Source organism: Telopea speciosissima, chromosome 1 (assembly GCF_018873765.1).
Source record: "Telopea speciosissima isolate NSW1024214 ecotype Mountain lineage chromosome 1, Tspe_v1, whole genome shotgun sequence".
Taxonomy (NCBI): Eukaryota; Viridiplantae; Streptophyta; class Magnoliopsida; order Proteales; family Proteaceae; genus Telopea; species Telopea speciosissima.
This window is the reverse complement of record NC_057916.1, coordinates 34,308,518-34,331,541: the sequence shown is the minus strand read 5'-3', so window position 1 is coordinate 34,331,541 and position 23,024 is coordinate 34,308,518. Positions and strand designations below refer to the sequence as shown.

General features: G+C 40.0%; 1 protein-coding gene and 1 long non-coding RNA gene across 7 annotated transcripts in view; both read left to right on the top strand.

The window, feature by feature from the left end:
- Window positions 1-23,024, top strand: part of LOC122646565 (probable protein phosphatase 2C 51) — a 137,026-nt gene that overhangs the window by 76,797 nt on the left and 37,205 nt on the right. For all 6 annotated transcript variants that reach the window (XM_043840143.1, XM_043840151.1, XM_043840158.1 and 3 more), the window contains 3 exons: window positions 19,892-20,045; window positions 20,285-20,474; window positions 21,474-21,714. In XM_043840143.1, coding sequence (XP_043696078.1) covers window positions 19,892-20,045; window positions 20,285-20,474; window positions 21,474-21,714 — 585 coding nt within the window. The remainder of the gene's footprint in view (window positions 1-19,891; window positions 20,046-20,284; window positions 20,475-21,473; window positions 21,715-23,024) is intronic.
- Window positions 1,323-6,798, top strand: LOC122646623. The gene is made up of 2 exons (XR_006330660.1): window positions 1,323-1,561; window positions 6,740-6,798. It is a non-coding gene; the product is annotated as an uncharacterized LOC122646623 (long non-coding RNA).

Genomic DNA, 23,024 nt, shown 5'->3' with positions numbered 1-23,024 from the left:
TCACTGTTTCGAAGAAGGGAAGTTGAACCAACAAGTCAGAATCCTAAACCAGTGCATGCAAACCCAAAGGCTGCAGGAGATTCAACAACACCAGATAGTCAGGAAGACAAGTGTTATAGTTGTGGCTGGACCGGCCACTTTGCAAGAGATTGCACCCGTCAGAAGTTTGCTGCAGATTCCCGACAACAACAAACAAGACAAAGTAACAAGACCCAAGGTAGATTGTATTCTGTGGCAAGTCAAGGCGTTGTAACAGGTACTGTTCCTATCTATTCATCACCGGTATTTACATTATTTAGCACGGGTGCTACGCATTCATTTGTATCTCATTCCTTTGTAATGAAAGAAAGATCTTGTTCAAACCTAAAGGTGAAAGAGAATACACTTTTGTTGGTGGCAAGAAGAATAAATCTAGAAGAACAATCATATCAACAGTTCAGATGAAGAAGTTGCTTGATATGAGATATCAGGGATACCCCGTCTCAGTAAGCTTCCTGGGAGTGGGAAGATTCTATGTGGGAGAGATACCCTCATTCTTTCAGTTTGCCAGGTATGACAATTTCGAGGACGAAATTTTTATAATGAGGGGGGAATCTGAAACTTGCCTCTAAATTGAGCCGAATTCAAATGCTGAATTAGGTACATGATTTAAATGGAGACAATATCACATCATGACTAATAATTTAAGTGACCTACCAGGTGTTGCAGTTTGTCTAGTACTCACTGCGGCTTCACGACTGAAACTACCATTTGCATCCCTAAAGGTCTTCATCTATATTTAAGAGATGAAATACTTTGGATTAGTCATTAGTACACAATATAGTTGTCTCTACCTTAGATTGAGAAGTAAGTACCAAATACCAGCTCTCACCTCATTGTTGTATTTTGCCTGCTCTTTAGCATTAGGGGCCAACTTTGCAACCACTACCTCTACTGTTTCTATCAGTGTATCATCCAACCCAAGGTTATGCTTGTATTGATACCTTGGATTGAGATAGTATGCTAAAAATTCCATATATAATTTGTCAGCTTTAATGAATAAGTAAACATATAAAAGTATAAAACTCACCAGCTTTATGTAGTGGATGGGACAAGTGCTTCTCCCATCGATCCTCAATGATTTTGATATACCCCTTCTCACCTCTAGGTATTGCTACTCTCACTCTTTTTCATTAGTTCCATGGCAGTATACACATGTGGCAAGGCCGGCTTCTTCTATGTGTCTACCATCTTGAGGACTCTTACCACTGGATCCAATATAAGGATGACCCTCTTCGAATCATTCCAAAATTGGTCACTAGAGATGGTAGTCTATGCTGCCTTACCCCCTGGAGAACCTGACTCTCTCTAACCAAACCACTCCTCGCTAGCAAACATATATCTCAGGCCAACCATCTTATCCTGAAAGCTTTGCAATGCAATGAAGTTGGTGGCAAATCGAGTAATGCCAGGCCTCACCAAATCCCCTCCGCATTTGTCCCTCAATAGTTGTAAAGAATATCAATGGTTGTACACAAATGTGGTCACTTGTCTTACTCGCTCGACCACACCCGCTACCAAGGTATAATATCTCGCGATATATCGGTCCTCGGTGTCTCGGGCCTACCAAGATACCCAAAATATCCAAAATTTCGCGAAATATGGCCGAAATATTGCATTTTTTCTGCAATATTTCGGGGGTCCATTTCGGTGGGTATTTGGCCATATCTAGGCGTGATACTTCATGGACACCCTTACTTAAGCTAATTAAACACATTTAAACCATAAAATTGCAAAAAAATGAATTCAAAGTGGTGTTTTGGACTTGCACCCTTGATTGACAGTATACGGTCGCCGACCCTAATGTATTATGTATAAATAGTTAAATACACATTGATTAGGCAGTTAAAGACATAAAAGAAATTTAACAAACTAATTAAAACTCATAAGACATAATTCATAAATCATATTCTCATAAACTCCATAATAGTCAATAATTCAATACTCAATAGCTCAAATGCTTAAAGGCAATACACAAAGTGTCAAAGTCACAAACTCACAACAGATTTAGTTCACAAATCAGTGAAATCACAACTTACAACTTACAACTTACAAGTGCTAATAATAGTTGCTGTGCCTCCCTGGATCAACCCCACTTATGGCCCGCTGCAGTCGACGTCCATTGTTCTCTATTTGAAGGACATATGTGGACCATGGTATAGTATCGGAGAAGAAACGAGTGTAGTCATCCACAAGTGTCATGTAAATGGAGTCATCAACATACTGTAGGTAACCTATCCTAGGATATGGGCTAGGGTTACCAATTGATCCAGTCTGTGAAGAAGATGATCTAGTGTGATATGATGTCATCTACAAAAGATGATCCAGTATGTCCCTGGGAATAGTCCCCTACCCCACTAAACTGCCCATATGATCCATAGCCATATCCACCGTAAGGTTGTGATGCACTATAATCCGATGATAATAGAGTGGCATGTGCGTCAAAAGATGGGGCACGCCAATGCCCAGTCGGTCCTCCCTCCCTATCATCCATACTCAAACCGCCAACAGAGCTAGATAGGTCATCAATGTCTATATAATCAGGTTGCAACTGTGTTTGTCGACCCCTATGCTTCCTTCTGTATGGTTGTAGGGGGGTCTTGAGGGTGGGGGTGCGGGGGCACATGCTCCGTGGTCCGTATCCTGTGTGGCATGATCAAATTGTGTCTCTCCAGTGAATCGGATTGGCTCTACAAGCGCCGTATCCTCGCCTACCACATAACGCTATCGCATGCCGTCAAAATTTTCACCACCACCACCACCACCACCACCATCATCATCATCTGAGGACCGAGACCAGTCAGCATCATTAGCAACATTATCACCAGTGGGCTGGAATGGTATGGGTGAGGCTTCCCGTGCATGTATCTGACCCTTGTTAGCCATATAATCATCCACATCAGCACCAATCTCGGAAGCTATCATGGGGTCGGGCCTACCTCCCTCCTGATCCAACACTGGCTCACCTCTATCCCTCACCCAATCCACAATAGGGTCCTCATCGTCTGAGTCAACTTGAAAGATGTTGGCGAGGTCAATAGTGCCCCTCTGTCCCTCATGTCCCATGCGTATGTGTTGCAGTTTCAGCCTCAAGTTGTAGTGCACATATACCATGTCAGATAGACGTTCAGGCCCCAATCTGTTGCGCCTCTTGGAGTGGATGAGTGCAAAGGTATTCCAGTTCCTCTCACAGCCAGATGCGGAACATGTTTGGGTAAGGACTTTGATTGCTATTCTTCTTAAATTCTCAGCCGATTCCCCATACAACACCCACCATTCAGCTGCATTACAAGTTTACAACAAAAAAAGACGTGTCAAATGTTGTTTCAACTTTCAAGTTTCAACTTTCAAATTTCAATACATATGTAATTTAAAACTTAAAAGAATTACCAGCATTACTACGTGCTCTACCTTGTATCGCAGCATCAGTTCCAAAACTTCCCAATGCATCCCGAAATATCTTGATCTACACCCATGTGGAAAATTAGTAAGTACTTCTTCACTACTTGTTTGAAAGCATCAATAAATTGAGTTTCCAAATGAATTTTAAGACTCACCTCATTGTTGCAAATTGCTTGTAGTGCACCATCTGGCTCCAACTTCTTCACTACTTGTTTCACAGCATCAATAAGATGAGTTTCCAACCCAAGCCTATTGTTATATTGATACTTGGGGTTCAAGTAGTATGCTGAAATTGACATATAGAAATTAGATATTGTCAAATGCATAGGTAATTAGTAAATAGTAATACTATGAATTAGTTACATAAAACAAATTTACTCACCAGCCTTATGCAGTGGATGCATAAGTTGATTCTCCCAACGAGTATTGATGATATCCAAGAAGTGCTTGCTACTGCGAGGAGCCACACTGTAGACACTATCTTTCATCAAGTCCATTGCAGCATATAGGACTGGCATGGTTGGGCCCGTGAGAGCGGAGTCAGCAATATGTAGAACTTTAACTACTGGCTCCAAAACTTTTACCACTTTGCTTAGTTTTGTCCAGAAGTCCTCAAATGACATGGTTGCTTGTGCTTCCCTCCCACTTGCAGTATTGGAACCCTTCCATCCAAACCACTCCTCAGAAGCAAACATACTTCTCAGCCCAACCTTCTTTGTCTCAATGCTTTTTAGGGCAATGTAGTTGGTGGCAAATCTTGTGATGCCAGGCCTAACCAAGTCACCCCCACATTTTTCCCTCAGCAGATTGAGTGCATAGGAGTGGTTGTATTCAAAGTTGGTGACTTGTCTTGTACTTTCAACCACAGTCTTCACCAACTTTAACTTTCCCATATCCTTTAGCATTAAATCAATGCAATGGGCTGCACAAGGAGTCCAGAAGAGCCGGTATTTACTGTTGTTCATCATCTTCTCACCGGCTAGCTTGAAGTTGCTTCCATTGTCCGTTACAATCTGGACAACGTTCTCAATGCCCACATCTTTTTCAACTACTTCCTTTAACAATCTGTAAATATATTTCGCATCCTTTATCTCTTTGAATGCATCCACAGATTTGAGGAAAACTGTCCTCTTATCCCAATAAATCATGAAATTGATGATGGACCTTCTTGTAGGCCCAGTCCATCCATCTGCCATTATAGTCACCCCATATGTCTCCCACATACTCCTCATCTCCCTAATATACTCATCAATCTCAGACTTTTGTTGAGGTAGATAAATATTCATTACCTCATATGGGGTGGGGCCCTTGAATCCTGGGCCAGCCTTTGCAATGGTATCTATCATGGTATCATGATGGGGGCCTTGTGCAGTATTTGCTGGGATGGTATGGTATAGCATCCACTTAGCTATTGATTCTTTAACCAACCCCTTCATCCCCTTCCATGCTCCTTTGATTCTTGGTTGACTACTTCCTTTCTTCTTATGCAATTTAGGATCTGATGCTGATGGTGGTACTGGTATTGATAGAGGTGTTGGGGCTGCCCTCACACTTTGTGATCTTCTAAAAGGATTGAAAGATCTAGAACCTCCAGATGTGCCAGTTCCTCCACTACCCCCTACTCTGTGTCTCTATTGATCATCTTGAAAACTCACTCTACTCCTTGAAACAGTCCGTCGAAAATCCCTAGCCTCCTCTGCTGTTTGTATATCATCAGGTACTGCAATGTCCTCATCATCATCATCAGAGGAGTCATCATCATCATCATGGTATTGTCTTCCTCCTCCCATTGAACTCCTCATTGTATCCTCAAGTTGTTCTCTTATCCTCTGCTTGTCAGCCTTCCTTTTCTTCTTTCCCCTCAAACTGTCACCAATTTCTCTAGCTACTTGAGTAGGGACTATATGACAACCTACAACATCTTTAGATCCTCCAGTCAGATGTTGTTTAAGTCTACTGGACCCACCTCCCAAAAACTGCGTGTGACAATAGTTACATTGGGATTTTCTCTTATCCCCATCAATTGGAGTGCCATGTAACCATGCAATGTCACCCCTATGCTGGCTGGCTGGTCTCTTTTGTTCTCACTGTTCTCTTTGCTCCCTCTGTCCCCTCTGTTGACTACTTTCCCCCACCTTTTGCTTGCCCTTCGCACGTTGTCTTTCACGATCCGCCATAATAATACTTGTTTACTGCAATGTAAGTAAAACAAATAATTAAAAACTTAATGTAGAAGCACTTCAATTGACACTTTTAGAATACTAATACACTTGTATAGCTATTTAATATTTTTCCCCTAACCCTTATATTTTTCGCATAATTAAAAACAAATTTTTATATATAATTTTAATATAAATATAGACCTAACACAACAAAACCATAAATTATTAAACATAACATATATCTAATGCATTTCAAAACATGTAGAAATTACTTTCATATTTTTTCATTATTTTTCAGACTTAAAACTCATATTTTTCCTTATTTATTTATTTATTTTTTAATTTATATATATTTTTCTTAATTTTCAAAAATTAAAATAATTATTTATGGGCAGAAAAATAAATTCGACACCGTGAAGCCGTAGATCGGCCATTGGTGTCTAACATATATTTAATTCATTCCCATCTAAGTCATATTACCCCTACTTTTTTCCTATTTTAGTTGTAGGAAAATCAATTTTTAAAACCAGAAAAAAAAAAAAAAACATATGGGAAAAAAATTTCGACACCGTGAGGCTGTAGATCGGCCTCTGGTGTCTAACATATATTAATATCATCACCATACAACAACTCTAGTACTTAGTATTTTCAAAAAAATAAATTTGAAGGAAAGAGATTTACCTTGAATAGTGAAAAAAAAGGCTTGTAGGATGTGCTTAGATGAGCCTCCGATGAGTTTACCGGCGACAATCCGTCAACAAAGTGCTTGAAAAATGGTTGGAGTCTTGGATGAGAGCTTGGAAGAGTGGAAGAAGAGGCAAAGCACTGAAATTTCTAAGCATAAGCAGCTCTCGGTCGAAATATTGACCGAAATCTGCGAAATAAGGTCTTAAAGCCCCAGCTCATGTGACACTTTAAGTGGTTTTTCAAAATTTCGTCGATATCTCGTGAGTCCACGATATATCGTCGATATCTCGTGAGTCCACGATATATCGTCGATAACTCACGGGTTATCGACGAAATATTGTATTTTTTCATTTCGGATTGGCATCTCGTCTCGGACAGCTCGAGATTTATGAAATTAGGTGATATTTCGGCAAAATATCGCGAGATTTTGTACCATGCCCGCTACCAAGGATTTCTTACCCATGTCTTTAAGCATGAGGTCAATGCAATGGGCAGCACATGGAGTCCAGAAAAGATGCATCCTCTTGCTTTTTCTATTCATCAATTTCTCTCCCGCCTTCTTAAAATTACTCCCGTTGTCCGTCACTATTTGAACAACGTTTGCTGCCCCTACTTCATCCACAACATCTTTCAACAACTTGTATATGCACGTTACATCCTTTATCTCATTGGATGCATCCACTGACCGTAAGAAGATGGTCTTGCCGTCACAATAGACCATGAAATTGATGATTGACTGTCTAATGGGTCCAGTCCAACCATCACACATAATAGTGACTCCATACTGCTCCCATTTCGACTTTAATGAATCAATGTAATTTTTAAGCTCTTGCACTTACTTAGGCAAATAAACATTCATCATTCCCATGGAGTGGACCCCTTCACTCCCGTGCCTGCCCTCCCAACAGTGTCAATCATAGCCTAATAATATGTCCCTTGAGTAGCATTAGTTGGGATGCTATGATAGAAGAACTTGGAAATTGCATCACCAACTTTCGCTTTCCAACCACCCCATGATTGCTTTAGAGTTCTTTGTTGGGTGTCCTGTTGTCTGTGTACAAGGGGATCTTGTGAAAGAATCTCAATGGGATCATTAGGATTAAAGGGTAGGGGTGGGGATTTGGATGCAGCTCCCCTCACACTCTGGGTTCTCCTAAAAGGCAAATCCCCCTGTCTCTGCTTCTTATTCTTATCCCCTGCCGGTCGCGCATTTGAAAAATCTGGTCTAGAACCAAAGCCACTTGCTCCTCTGCACATCTCTGTAGTCCTAACCCTTTTCATCTCAGCTGTCATTTGGCTATCAGCCAAGGCTCTTTGGTACTGTCTCCACTCTGCCTGTGTCTCAAAATCATCCCACCTATTCATGTATGCATCATCTTGTGGTGGTAGGTGTCTCTCTAAGACTGCCATATGAAACTCTTCCTTTGCCCTTTGCCTTTCTGCCTTCTTTAATCTTCCTCCCTTCAATAGTTTAGCCATGTTTTGTAGTACCGGTTTGGGAACTTGTGTGTTATCGAGATTATTGTGAATCTCAGTATTAGCGCTTTTGCTAATACCGAGATGGGTGAAAGGGGTATAGTAGGTATGTTTTTATTATTTATTTATGTTCTTTTCCTATTATGCCCTTAGAGGTATATTTAATGAGGTTTAGAGGGGAAGTCACACACAACATGTGACTCCCAAGTTGCACATCTTCTTCCTCTCTCTCTCTCTCGGCTTCCTCTGTTTTTCTTCTCTTTTTCTTCTATTGATTAACATGGTATCAGAGCTATGGGCACTGTTACAGCTCTCTACAATTATTCTCGTCTCTTCTATCAAGGCATCTATCGATATTGAAGAGGTGATTTCAGTTTAGAGACTTGTGGCTTCTTATTACTTTCGTTTGTGTTAGAGTGCTATCGTGGGGTCCAAACAGGATCCTACCACGGCTACCCCTTTAGTTGAACCTGTTGTTTCTGACCTCGACATTCCAATTGCTAAACGGAAAGGTACTCGTAGTTGTACTCAACATCCAATTTCCAGATTTTTTTCTTATTCTTCTATCTTCTTCATTTCGTTCCTTGTTATCTACTGTGGAGGCCCATCCCCTTCCTAAGTCTGTGACAGAGGCATTATCTAATCCTGGCTGGAGGACAGCTATGGAGGAAGAGTTATTGGCATTAAAGGTGAATGATACTTGGGATATTGTACCGCTGCCTCCAGGGAAAACAGCCATCGGTTGTCGATGGGTATATGCAGTGAAGGTTAATCCCGATGGTTCTCTTGCTCGCTTGAAGGCGAGGCTTGTAGCTAAGGGGTATGCACAGGTATATGGTAAAGACTACTTAGATACATTCTCCCCGGTGGCCAAACTTGCTTCTGTTCGTATTTTGATATCACTTGCAGCCACATATCATTGGCCTTTATTCCAGCTTGATGTTAAGAACGCGTTCTTACATGGGACTCTACAGGAGGAGGTTTATATGGAGCAACCACCAGGGTTTGTTGCTCAGGGGGAGTCTGGAATGGTGTGTAAATTAAAAAAATCATTATATGGGCTGAAGCAGTCTCCTCGTGCTTGGTTTGGCAGATATACTGAAGTTGTTCTGGCCTTTGGCATGTCTAGGTGTGGGAGTGATCACTCATTCTTTTATAGACAGTCAGATGCAGGGAGGATTTTTCTGATTGTGTACGTTGATGATATTATCATCACTGGTGATGATTCAGTTGGTATAACAGAGTTGAAGTCATACCTTCAACAGAAATTTCAGACCAAGGACTTGGGGAAGTTAAAATATTTTTTGGGAATTGAAGTGGCACAGTCTTAGAAAGGAGTTTTTCTATCATAGCGAAAGTATGTGTTGGATTTACTTACTGAGACAGGTATGCTTGGATCTAAGCCGATTGACACACCCATGGACCAGAATGTGAGACTTGTGGCCGAAGGGGGAGATGCCCTTGATGATCCTGAGAAATATAGAAGGTTGGTGGGTAAGTTGAATTACTTAACAATTACTCGACCTGACATTGGTTTTCCAGTGAGTGTGGTCAGTCAGTTTCTTTCCTCTCCTCGGACATCTCATTGGGATGCAGTTGTACGCATCCTAAGGTATCTCAAAAAGGCTCCAGGTAGAGGAATTGTGTATCAAGATCATGGACATAGTAGAGTTGAAGGGTTTTCAGATGCTGATTGGGCAGGATCTCCAACTGACAGGAGGTCGACTACTGGGTACTGCACATTTGTTGGAGGAAATCTGGTTTCATGGAAGAGCAAGAAGCAGAGTGTTGTGGCTCGTTCCAGTGCTGAGTCAGAATACAGAGCTATGGTGCAAGTAACATGTGAATTAATGTGGATACAACAGCTATTGTCTGAGTTGGGGTTCAAGGTTCCAACTCCCATGCAATTATGGTGTGATAATCAGGCATCAATTCATATTGCTTCCAATCCTGTGTTCCACGAGAGGACGAAGCACATTGAAATTGATTGCCATTTTGTTCGGGAAAAGATGCAGAGTGGAGTGATTCTTCCAAGCCATATCAGAACTGGAGAGCAGCTTGCAAATGTATTTACTAAGTCATTGGGTAGTGGGAGGATAGAGTATATCTGTAACAAGCTGGGCATGATTGATATATATGCTCCAGCTTGAGGGGGAGTGTTAGAGTGCTATTGTGGGGTCCAAACAGGATCTCGTGATTAGTGCCAAGCGCTAATCACAAGATTCCTTAAGCCCCAATTATGAGGTCCTTTTTTGTCTTTTTACCCTTACCCTATACCCATGTAGATATATTCTTTGGTCTCTCTATTGAATAGATTAAAAGGATTACGGCTGCAACTCTTCTTTCTTCTTTTCTTCTCTTCTCTGATTTTCACAGATATCAGTTTGAAGGTGTGCAACATCCTATGCTGCGTTTTTTGGACTGATTAGAGACTAGTTCATGATAAGAACTAGGTCTCTCTTTATGTGTTTTGGGGATTTATGGAGTGAAGATTGCGCTGGAATTGGAGGAGAATCTGTCGGCAGCACCTTGTCAGGGTTTTGAGTTCGACTTTTCCCAGGGAGATTAATCGAATTTTTTGGTAGAGCTTTTGGACCCTGTTTTTATGTTTGCTGGATTTTTTGAAGCTTTCTGGATTTCTTTTTTGAAGGTACTACTACACTTATTTTTCTGATCTGATTCTTCTTTTGTGATCAAAGTTTTCTTCTCCCTGGAGAATCATCAACCTTGTTGGTTTGAATTTTTTGAACCAATTTTTGAGAGTGTTGAAATATAGAAAGCTTGCTGGATTTATCGGGAGCTATTGAAGGGCAGATTTTTTTTTAGTTGGTTGGACTCGATTGTTAGGGTTCTATGGCAGAATTTTTGGGCAATCTCACTCCATTCGTTGGCTGTGAATTATGGGTGATACATCGAAGACTATGATGACTAAGGTTTTCTCTTCCTCCTCCAATCGTATTACTGAAAAGAAATTGGAGGGGATCACCAACTTTCAACAATGGGAGAAAATTGTTAAGTTTGTTTCATAGTTGTCAAGGCGACGCCTAGGCATCCAGGCGCCTTGGTCGACTTGGGCGCCTTGGCCGCCTAGGCGGGCACCTTTGACGCCTTGTTCGCCTATTTGGTGTCGCCTTGAATTTTGACCCTCTTCACCGCCTTGGGTCGCCTAACCGCCGTGACAATTATGGTTTGTTTTAACGGGACGTGATCAGCAGAATCACTTATTTAAGACTAAATCTGATGAATGATGATGACCCCTTATGGGATACTGTTGATGCTAGAATCTTGGGACAGATGCTGAATTTTATGGAACATCAGATTGTCGATTTAGTGACACATTGATATTGTTACGGAGTTGTTGGAGTACCTTAATGTTTTGTACTCTGAACAAAACAATCTTTCCCGCATTTATGAGTTGTCCCAGGAGTTCTATAGGGTTGATCAAAAGAGTCGTCCTTTGACCCAGTACTTTGCTGATTTTAAAAGGATGTATGAGGAGCTTAATTCACTTCTTCCCATTACTTTTAATGTGGAGGAAATGCAAAGTCAGCGGGAGCAGCTTGCTGTTATGGGATTCTTGGGAGGACTTGGGAAGGAGTTCGATTCAGTTCGTTTCCAAATTCTTGGTGGTGACAAGGTAGCCATATTGTCTGAGACTTTTTCCAAGGTTCCACATGTCTCCCGTGAGACTACTACTACTGTTGATAATTCGGCCTTGGATTCTTTTCCCCAGAACCATGTGCCCAATGGTGGGACTGGTACTGGTGGTAATGGAAATAGTGGTGCTGGTTGTGGTCGTGGTGGTGGGGCTGGTTCTAGTAAACCACCTACCTTGGGTACTCAGAGTGTTCCTAATGGTTTGGGGCAAGTGAGGACTTGTCATCATTGTGGTTGTTCAGGACGTATCCAACGCTTTTGTTGGAAACTTCATAGCAAACCACCTCAACAACAGTTTTCCAATTCAACTACCACTACTGAGTCTACAGTTTCTGCATCTCCACAGCTTGAGGGTAAGACCCTGAAGATGTCTGACGAAGAATATGCCCGTTTTACACAATTTTAAATTTCTTAGTCAGCCCAGCCTCCAACCGCCACCTTTGTTTAGACAGGTAATGCTACTACCTATATTTTGACTACTACTCATCCCTGGATCATTGATTCAGGGGCATCAGATCACATGACTGGGGTTTCAGGTATTCTTTATTCCTTCCAAAAATCTCCGTCTAGTGTTGCTTTAGCTAATGGTTCCTTAGCTAACGTAATTGGTACTGGTACTGCACATGTTACACCTTCTTTGTCTTTATCTTTTGTTCTCTACTTGCCTGATTTCCCATTCAACCTTTTCTCTGTTAATCGGTTTACCAAATCTCATAACTGTTCTATAACCTTTTTCTCGGATTTTTATGTATTTCAGGATCTTACGACGAAGAAGATGATTGGTAGAGGTCGTGAGTCGGGGGGGGCTTTACATACTTGAGGACACTTCATCTATGGTGTGTACCGGTGTGGCGTCACCCCAACAGATTCATTGTCGTTTGGGTTATCCTTCGTTGAAGAGTTTAAAGCTTTTGGATAGTCGGTTTCGGTCTCTTTCTAGTTTGAATTGTGAGTCGTGTTAGTTTGGGAAACTTTATCGTGTGAGTTACCCTCCTAGAGTTAATAAACGGTCTGACCAATCTTTTTCTTTAGTTCATTCGTATGTATGGGGTCCATGTCCTAGCGTGTCTACTTTAGGTTATTGTTACTTTGTAACCTTTGTTGATGACTGTTCCAGGGTTACCTGGCTTTATTTAATGAAATATCGTTCTGAATTACTCTCAATTTTTTTGTGCTTTTGTGAATGAAGTCAATAATCAATTTCAGACTCATTTGCATATTCTTCGTAGTGATAACGCTAAGGAATATTTTTCTGCCCCCTTTTTTGAATTTATGGTTCAACATGGCATTATTCATCAGTCCTCTTGCGCTTACACCCGACAATAAAATGGTGTAGCTGAGAGGAAGAATAGACATTTAATGGAAGTTACTCGTTCTCTATTATTTGAGATGAAAGTTCCTAAATCTTTTTGGGCAGATGCTGTTTTGACTTCCTGTTATCTCATTAATCGCATGCCTTCTTCTGTTTTACATGGTGGTATTCCCTTTTCTTTATTATTTCCTTCTATGCCAATATTTGTTTTACCACCACGTGTATTCGGAAGTGTTTATTTTATTCGTGATCATGGTCTAAGTGTCTCCAAGTTGGATCTTGAGGCTCTCAAGTGTATGTTTGTTGGCTATTCTCGCACTCAAAAGGGTTATCGTTGTTATTCTTTTGAGTTGTGGAAATATTTTGTTACTGTTGATGTTTCTTTCTTTGAGTCTACTCCCTATGATAGTTCATCTTTTACTGTGTCTAACTTGGATGATGATCTTCCCGTTTCCATTGTTCAGTCTATTGTTCACCCTGTTCCGTAGGCTGCCTCATCACCGGCACCTCCACCTATTGTGTTTAAACGTCACCAATGGAAAGTATGTACTTGGACCCCCGCTCCTGCGAGTTCTGCCACATCTTTTTCGCCGGAAGATCCTGAGATTGGTAATACTCCTCCTTTGGAACCTCCTTCTGATCTTGATATTCCTATTGCTCCTCATAAGGGTGTTTAGGCTTGTACTTAACACCCCATTTCTAATTTTGTTTTCTATGCTGGTTTGTCTTTGACCTTTCATTCTTGTTCACAAACTGTTGAAAATCATCTTGTTCCTAAGTCTGTCGCAGAAGCATTGTCCAGTCGTGGTTGGAAGGCTGCTATAAATGAGGAATTGTTGGCATTGGAAGAGAATCAGACTTGGGATCTTGTGCCCTTACCCTCAGGTAAATCTGCTATTGGTTGACAGTGGGTGTATGTGGTGAAAGTGAATCCTGATGGATCCTTGGCTCGTTTGAAGGCCCATCTTGTTGCGAAGGGCTATGCCCAAGTATATGGGGTTGATTACTTGGATACTTTTTCTCCTGTAGCTAAGCTTACTTCTGTTCGCATTTTGATTTCTCTTGTTGCTACTTACCATTGGCCTTTGTATCAACTAGATGTCAAGAATGCATTTTTGCATGGGGATTTGAATGAAGAAGTTTATATGGAGCAACCTCCTGGGTTTGTTGCTCAGGGGGAGTCTGGCTTGGTGTGTAAGTTGAAGAAGTCTCTGTATGGGCTGAAACAGTCCCCTAGGGCTTGGTTCGGTAGGTTTATTGAAGTTGTGTTAGAGTTTGGGCTGACAAGGTGTGCTAGTGATCATTCTGTGTTTCTCCGCCACTCTAGTACGGGAAAAATATTTCTTGTGGTTTATGTAGATGATATAGTCATTACAGGAGATGATGTTTCTGGTATTGAAGGTTTGAAGGTACACTTGCTGCAAAAATTTCAGACCAAGGATCTGGGTAAGTTGAAGTATTTTTTGGGTGTGGAAGTTGCTCAGTCAAAGAAAGGAATTTCGCTCTCACAGCGAAAATATGTCCTTGATCTTCTTTCAGAGACAGGATTGTTGGGTTCTAAACCTCTAGATATTCCTATGGATACCAATTTGAAGCTTACTGCTGATGATGGTGATATTTTGCCTGATCCTGAAAAGTACCTTATGCTTGTTGGGAAGTTAAATTACCTAACAGTGACTAGGCTTGATATAGACTTTCCTGTTAGTGTGGTGAGTCAGTTCTTGTCTGCTCCTCGGACATCTCATTGGGAGGTTGTTATACATATTTTACGCGATCTTAAAAAGGCTCCTGGACATGGTCTTCTCTACAGTGATCATGGCCATGGGCGGATAGAGGGTTTTTTAGATGCTGATTGGGCAGGGTCTCCAGTTGACAGGAGGTCTACCATAGGTTATTGTGTGTTTGTTGGAGGGAATTTGGTGTCCTGGAAGAGCAAGAAACAGACAGCAGTTGCTCGTTCCAGTGCAGAGTCAGAGTACAGGGCTATGAAACATGTTACCTGTGAGTTAATGTGGGTGAAATAGTTATTGGCTGAGCTTGGGTTTGTTGATGATTCTCCTATGCAGCTGTAGTGTGATAACCAAGCTGCTGTCCTTATTGCTTCAAATCCTGTGTTTCATGAAAGGACAAAACACATTGAGGTTGATTGCCATTTTGTTCGAGAAAAGCTGCAACAAGGGCTGATTTCTCCTTGTCATGTTTGTACTGGAGAGCAACTTGCAGATGTTTTTACAAAATATTTGGGGAGTGCAAGAGTGGATTATATTTGTAACAAACTGGGCATGATTAACATCTATGCTCCAACTTGAGGGGGAGTGTTATTGAGATTATTGTGAATCTCGGTATTAGCGCTATTGCTAATACTGAGATGGGTGAAAGGGGTAGATTAGTTATGTTTTTATTATTTATTTTTATATTCTTTTCCTATTATGCCTTTAGAGGTATATTTAATGAAGTTCCCCACACACAACGTGTGACTCCCAAGTTGCACATCTTCTTCCTCTCTCTCTCTCTTTCTCTCTCTCTCTCTCTCTCTCTCGGGTTCCTCTGTTTTTCTTCTCTTTTTCTTCTATTGATTAACAGTGTGCATGTGGCCACATCCTTATACCCACCAGCCAAATGTTGCTTTAATCTGGTAGCCCCTCCAGAATTCAGAATTTTTCTGCAGTAGCCAGTAGTTACATCTTGACTTTTTCTTGTCCTTTGACATTGGCACTCCATGCAGCCATGCTATATCTCCACCTCCACCTTTAGCCATAGTGCAGTAGTTTTAAACCGTGGCACACTGTTAAATCAACAAATGCATGCATTATTGTCTAGTGATGTATTCAACATTTCAACATCATTTCTAAGTCCTAAGTTAATCATATAGATATTTCCTATTTCCCCCTTACCTCTTGTATTTTTTTTTTAATTAAAAAATTAGTTCTATGATTTTTTTCATAAATAATCATACCATAAGTAATACAAAATTATAATGGATGAAAAAAGAATGATCACTTTCCGTATTTAAGTGCATTAACAATGCTTTCATTAATTTTAAATAATTTTCAAAACAAAACAAATATTTTTCATTATTTTTGGGAATTTTTTGTAATTTTTTAAAATATATTTTAAATTTCAGAAATTAAAATAATTAATTTACTAACTGAAAAAAGTGACACCGTGAAGCCATAGATCAGCCTACGGTGTCCAACATATATTTAATCGAGTTCCAAACAATAAGTATAAACCATATTTAAAAATTTTTTTTTTTACAAGAAATTCAGTTATTTTACAGAAACATAAATAAATAATTTGAAAACAGAAAAAAAAAATTCACCTCCTTTATTCCATAGATCGGTGGACAATGTATAACATATAAAAGAATCATATTCAACAAACAAGTTTAGATCATGTTTCTATGAAAAATATAGTTTTTTAGATGAATAGTTACCTTAGGTTCTTCAAGATGCAGCTTGGAGGAGAGTAGCAGATTGAATCTTCAATGTCTTGAGCTTTGATGAGGTGTTGGAGGAGTGATTTGCCAAAAGAAATGAAAAAACCCAAGGAAAGATGGAGTTTCCCTTCAAAGGAGGCGAGATAGGTGAGACAGCCGAGAGATAAGCGAGAGAGAGTCGAGATCTCTCTCAGATATGGGCTATTTTAGCCTTTAATATGGTCTGGTTCGACCGAGTCGAGTAGAACTGAGACGAGATATAGGGCCGAGATCTTGGTCGAGATAATGACATTCGTGTATCGCATGGTGTTTCGTCTCGAGATCCTACGAGATTGAGTTAAAAGCTAGATCTCGCCGAGATCTTGAACTATGGCTATCTTTTCTTCAATTTCTGTCCCTTTTCTGCTCAGCCACTTACACTTATTTATAATCATCTCATCAACAACAACAACAGACTCAGCCTCATCCCAACTTAATGGGGTCGGCTACATGGATTTAAAACAAAACAAAATAGAGAAACCATAGTTATACTAAAAAATAAAGGGTTTTTTACAATTACCACCCCAAAATCTTTATTATCTACTATTACCCCCCCCCCCAAAAAAAACTTTCAAATAACTGTTACCCCCCTCTGTTGCATACTAATAACTAACTGACCCCCACCGTTACATTTCCGTAACGGAGAGGGTTAGTCGTGATAGTTTGCCGTTGTCACGGATTTTTTAGGACCAAAATACCCTTCTGGGGTGGTAATTGTGAAAAAAAAAAAAAAAAAAAAAAAAAAAAACCCATCACTGTCCTTTCTCCTCTTCCTCCTCTGCAACCCCAACCCCAAAATGTGGCTGCCATCAAACCAAAATCAAAAACCTTGGACCGATAGAAAATTCAGGTTTTTTCCAGGCCCATTTGAAACACCCAATTAAATTCTCACCCACTATAAGTGGCGTCTGGAGTACCCTGATGTGGGTATTCCAATAATTCTTGATCTCATTGTCCGTTCTTCCGGGTAATCTACCAGCAATTAGAGACCATCTAAATACTTGAAAAAATTCCCAAATGAGTTCATACTGGAAGTGCTTTCAGATTCTCAATTAAATGTGTAATCGAAAAGAATTGATGAGAAGGAAAGAGAAGGGGGCTTACTTGTTTCCAAGTAAACTATGGAGTTTGATGATGAGCTCGTTTTCTTCTTCAGTAAAATTGCCTCTTTTGAGATCAGGCCTCAGGTAATTTATCCATCTTAATCTGCAACTCTTTCCACAACGCAGCAAACCTGAAACACACACATAAATGGAGAGAAAGAGAGTTAGAGAGGACGTAACGACATGGGTTTTCTCTAGCTTGGCTGATTTGGGTTAGGTTAATCCTAAATGGGTTATCTGCGGCTCTGGGGAGAGATCTCCAGCAGCCCTCGCCATGGGCTCTGTTGTAGTTGATGAGGCGCTGATCTTCTTCTTTGGTCCATGCACCTTTGTTGGTGTGGGCTTTCTCACAGCAAGGAGAACGACCCATCTGTCTATCTCTCTTCTATGTGTTCTGCTGCTGCTTCTTTTATGTGTTTTGTGCCCTTTTAATTAGAGAGAGAGAGAGAGGATTTATGGAAAGGAGTACTGGAACAAAGGAACGAGAGGATTTATATGAGGAAGAAACTCTTGAGTACCAATTGAGTCGAACCCTTTCGTGGGCATTTGACCGACTTAGTGGGGAAGACGAGTAGTTACAAGATAGGATCAGAAAAGAGATGCTCAATGCTGAATGGGATTTGGTAGGTAGGTCTACTTTTTCATGAGAGTTAAAAGAAATTAAACAAAATCTCGTCATTCAAACGAGAGGGAGAGGGAGAGAGGTTTCTCTTTCCATATTTTTGTTATTTGATTTCTGTAAAGGTTGTTCTAGAAAGAATTTGATCCAGTGAAACTGGTTTTATGCAGAGGAGGAAGAAGAAGAAGAAGGAGAAGGAGGAGGAGAAGGGACGGTGCTGGGTTTTGTTTTTTTTTTTTTTTTTTTTTACAATTACCACCCCAAAAGGGCATTTTGGTCCTAAAAAATCCGTGACAACGGCACACTGTCACGACTAACCGTCTCCGTTACGGAAATGTAACGGTGGGGGTCAGTTAGTTATTAGTATGCAACAGAGGGGGGTAACAGTTGTTTGAAAGTTTTTTGGGGGGGGGGGGTACTAGTAGATAGTAAAGATTTTGGGGTGGTAATTATAAAAAACCCAAAAATAAAAGGTGAAGAAAAGATAGGAGAAGGGGGATGGGGAAAGAGATGATAAATGACAAAGGAAAAGGACAAATGGGAGATGGGAAAAAAAGAAATAAAAGAAAGATGGAAGGTAGCAAGAGGAAAAAGGCACAGCCAATAGTATGGAGAGATTGCTTGGCTGCCAATAAAACTGAAAAAAGGAATTACCATAAAAATACAAATTTGCTGGAAAATAGAAACTCTAGCTATTGACTCGATAACAATGCAAGAAAATAGAAACTAATAGGTAGTATCCTAACAAATATTGGCAGCATCTTATCCAAGCCAGCTGTCGATATTGAGCTCCACAACACTATTTACATGAGCAGTAACTATTATTTTTTTATTTTTAAATTTTGTCTTGGTCTTTTTCATGCTTTGATCTACATCAACTCTCCTCTTTTTGAGAAAAAAACTCGTCCACGAGTTTGCTAAAGGAATCGAACCAGACTTGCATGAACAACCTTTAGTGGGGAGTTGAATTCAGCAACTGTCAACTCTGTCTGTCATCCTTCGATGGCCTTGATACCAAATAATGTAAACTCGACCTCGAACTTGGGAAAAAACCAGTGGGAGATCGATTGCAGCAGGATCAATAAAATAAGGAAGAGTAAAATTGAGTAACTTAATTTTTTTATTGCTCTTTTCTGTTTACATATGAATGAAGAACATAAAAGGATAGGGAAGAAGAAGGGGATATGGAAGGGGGGATACGGGACTCTCTCAGTCCAGGGCCTCACCCATGGTCTCTCACCGTCACTGCCTCTTAAAGCTTCAACCATAGCTCTCTTTTCCCAATCTCAGTCCCTTTTCTGCTCGGCCACATACACTTATTTATAATCATCTCATCAATGGTTACAAAATAAGCAACTCCCAATAGGGTGGGGAGATTGCTTGGCTGCCAATAAAACTGAAAAAAGGAAACCAACATAAAAATAGAAACTTTAGTTATTGACTCAATAACAATGCAAGAAGATAGAAACTACGGAAATAGAAACTAATAGATAGTATCCTAACAAATATTGGCAGCATCTCATCCAAGCCAGCTGTCGATATTGAGCCCCACAACACTATTCACATAAACAGTAACTCGTGGTACTGTTCACGTGAACAGTATTTTTTTTTTTTTGGGGGGAAATCTGTCTTGGTCTTCTACATCAGTAACATTTGGGAATGATATTTCCTAGACATTTGAAGTTGGAAGCTCTTCCTGTGTTTGAAACTTGATTTTAAGCAAAAATTTATGTCCATGAGAGCTAGTGTGTGTCTCCCAGACCCCGCAGTGGCGGGAGCCTTGTGCACTGGGTACACCCTTTGTGTCTCTGTTGTGTCCTGTAAACATAGCTTCTGGACTATCCAGCATCTTTTATGGTGATTTTTTTTTTTTTTTAAAAAAAAAAAAAATGTTCAAAACAAGTGTAGTGCGGATTTATTTGTGTCCGACTGATTTTGATCGTCTCCCTTCTTTAGGTTGAAGGAACAGATGACAGTTCTGGCTGCTTTTATTTATCTGAGAATCTCAATGAAAACATAGATTACACATTTAGGACTCTTAAGGATGTCCAGGAAGAAAATGCGGATGACCTGCCACAAGCTTTACCTGAAGTGCTAGGGCATCAGCACTGTAAGTATATTACCTCCTATTATTGGTGTAATTTCAATTCTTTGTCAACTGAAAACATTTGAGTCGTAGTTTAGGTGTATTATCAGTGGACAACAATGCTAAGTTTTGATATCATTGTTACTAGAAGAATGTTGATTTGTTTTATGACTATTTGTTAGTACACATTACCTATTATGTATTTCTTTTTTGTTTAAAATTGGTATCCGTGCGAGGCCTTACTGTTTTTCCTGTGATTTCAGGTTGTACTTTAAATCTGTATAACAACCAAAATTTGTGCTTGCAATTTGGTACGGATGTTGAAGAAGATAAAGGCCAATGCCTAAATCTGGAAGACTTTTCCAGATTTCTTGTTCTTCTTGAATCAATTCCATTTCCTGAAACTGGTTATAATTCTTCCGAGTCATTTGAATATGCCTCACCTGACTCGAGGTAAGCTCTGTATTCTCTTTGTATCTATCTACTTGCATGTTAAGATAACACTTCTCCATGATATTTGATGTGGCCAACCATACTATTGTGCGAGTAGTATACCCCTTGAATTATCCCACATGCCAAATTTGAGGTCCTATCTCAACCATATGACCCACAACGTATCAACTCTTACCCTTGTATTTTCAGATGTTGAGCCAAAGTTGCCAAGTTGACTTTTCAACTGATTTTGATTTTTTTTATTTTTTTAAGTTTTCCATTTCCATGTGGGAAAATTAGCTTTGAATGGAGCTTACTAGATGAATAAAAAAAAATAGATAGTGATGTGGTCATGTCATTGGAAGGTATGATGTTTTTAAGTTTACTTTTGTGCAAATCACAGTTCCATAGATGCTTGAATTGTTAGGTCTGATTTTGCCTTTGGATTCCCTTTGAAATGGCATCTGAATTAGGTTGCTTCAGGAATTAGGTCTGTCATGATGATACAGAGATTAAGAAATGGATCCAGATGGGGTTTGAATCTCTTGACCTCACATTTTTAGTTGTCTTTGTACTTTTCTCTCTCTCTCATGAAATTCATGGCAAATATGGGTGATGGGTGTTTACAAGACCATTCTTGTAGGCCATACAGCATCGAGCAATAAGTGAGTCCTGTGCCTTCCTCTTAAGATGAAAAACATTTTTAACAAAGTTATTCTGGAACTAGTGTTGCTTACTTGCTTTATTTATGTTATGATTTCATACTTTTGAGACCTTTACGAAGTTTGGATCCTAGAGTTTTGTTATTACAGTTGAATACTAATGAGTACTAATTCACATCTCCTGCACAAATTTTGGATCCTAGATTCTTGTTATTGAAATTGAGTACTAATTTACATCTTGCAATATTAGACTTTTTGAAGGAGATCAGGATGAAAAAGTTTTTCGTTGGGGTGTTCTGGTTTTAGTTTCAGGCTTTGTTTCTACTTTTGGAGACTATTTGAACTTCTTGGTTATCAGGTATGTACTGAGGAGAAGATTTAACCGTGGATCATATGGCGAAGTGTGGTTGGCTTTTCATTGGAACTGTTCTCAAGGGGGCGATGCTTCAAATTGGATCCACAAAAACAAAAATGTTTCATTCGATAAGCATCATTTGCACCCATATGAGTGGAACACCAGTACATCAACTAATTCATCTAGTTGCTCTAATCAAACTAGTCCTTGTGACGACGTTTTCTTCATTCTGAAGAGAATAATGGTAAGCAATGAAATAAGTCCTATTGTTTTTCTTCTCATAGATCGACTTCCTTTTTAATCCTTCATGATGCTTTCTGGTGCATTAATATTTCTAGTCCTCATCCTCAACAATTGTATTTATTTCAAGAAGATTGATTTCTACAAATCAATGATTATCTGATTATATTTCTTTTGTTTGATGTTTCTTCTACTGTTCTATCTCTCTATGTTTTATTAATTGATCAATATATATATATATAAAATGGGAAAAGAATGCTACCTGGTCACATGGCCCCTGTGCCCAGTCGCAGCCCCCTGAAATGACCGCTCCGCCCCCCTACAAAATGAAGCCCCCTGAAATGACCGCCCTGCCCCCTACAAAATGAAAACCCCCACTGGTTGATGCCCTTGCTCGCCCCTCTTTGGCCCCACACTGGTGCAGGGGCAGCGTTGTTCTTCCCTTTTTTAATCTATCGTTTGGGTGGCATTGGCTGTTTGGGCTGGGAGATTTCTGGGTTCAGACATTAAGGTTGTGAGAAATGATGTTCATCTTGGGGATTCCGAAGGAGTAGTGGTTCCTTTTTCTTGGGGGATGGATATCACATTTACTGTTTGAACTGTATGGTGATCTTTTCCTGTCCATTTCAATAAAATATGTTGTTGCCTTCTCCCCGCCCCCCCCCCCCCCCCAAAAAAAAAAAAAAAAAAAAAAAAAGAGAGGGAAAATTTACAAAAGATATGAGTTAACATGAAGAAGAAGATATTGTAACTGTGTAGAACCTAGAAATCCAGATCAGCAAATCTGAGATATTTGAAGAAGAAAGAGCAAAGCTCTGAAAATGAATGGCCCAAAATGGGCTGTTTATATCCTTATGTTATATCTGCATCTCCAATATCCAATATTAACCCAAAGTTCGCATATTGGTCCACCCAGTAATAGTAAAATAAAAAAATGACAGTACATAATGAAAGCCTATAATAAGTAGTTTGATGGCTGTTCAGAAATCAAATCAGACCAGGTTTTTTACTTATCATTTCTTGTAGATTATGGTCCTTTGAATCAAGCAGAAAGAACCAGACAAGGTTTTTACTTATCATTTCTTGTAGATTATGGTCCTTTGAATCATAACAGAAAGAGAGAGGTGACCCACAGGAAAAAGTTGGGGGGGGGGGGGCGAGGGAGGGAGGGAGGGAGGGAGGGAGTAGAAGCAGATCTTGCTGCTGTGGGGACTGCTACTGCTGTTGGTTGTGGCCCTCTATCTCTCTTAGATCTCTCTTTTATGCTTAAAGAGATGTTCTACTTCCTCTACATCAGTTAACAAAGGGAATTTG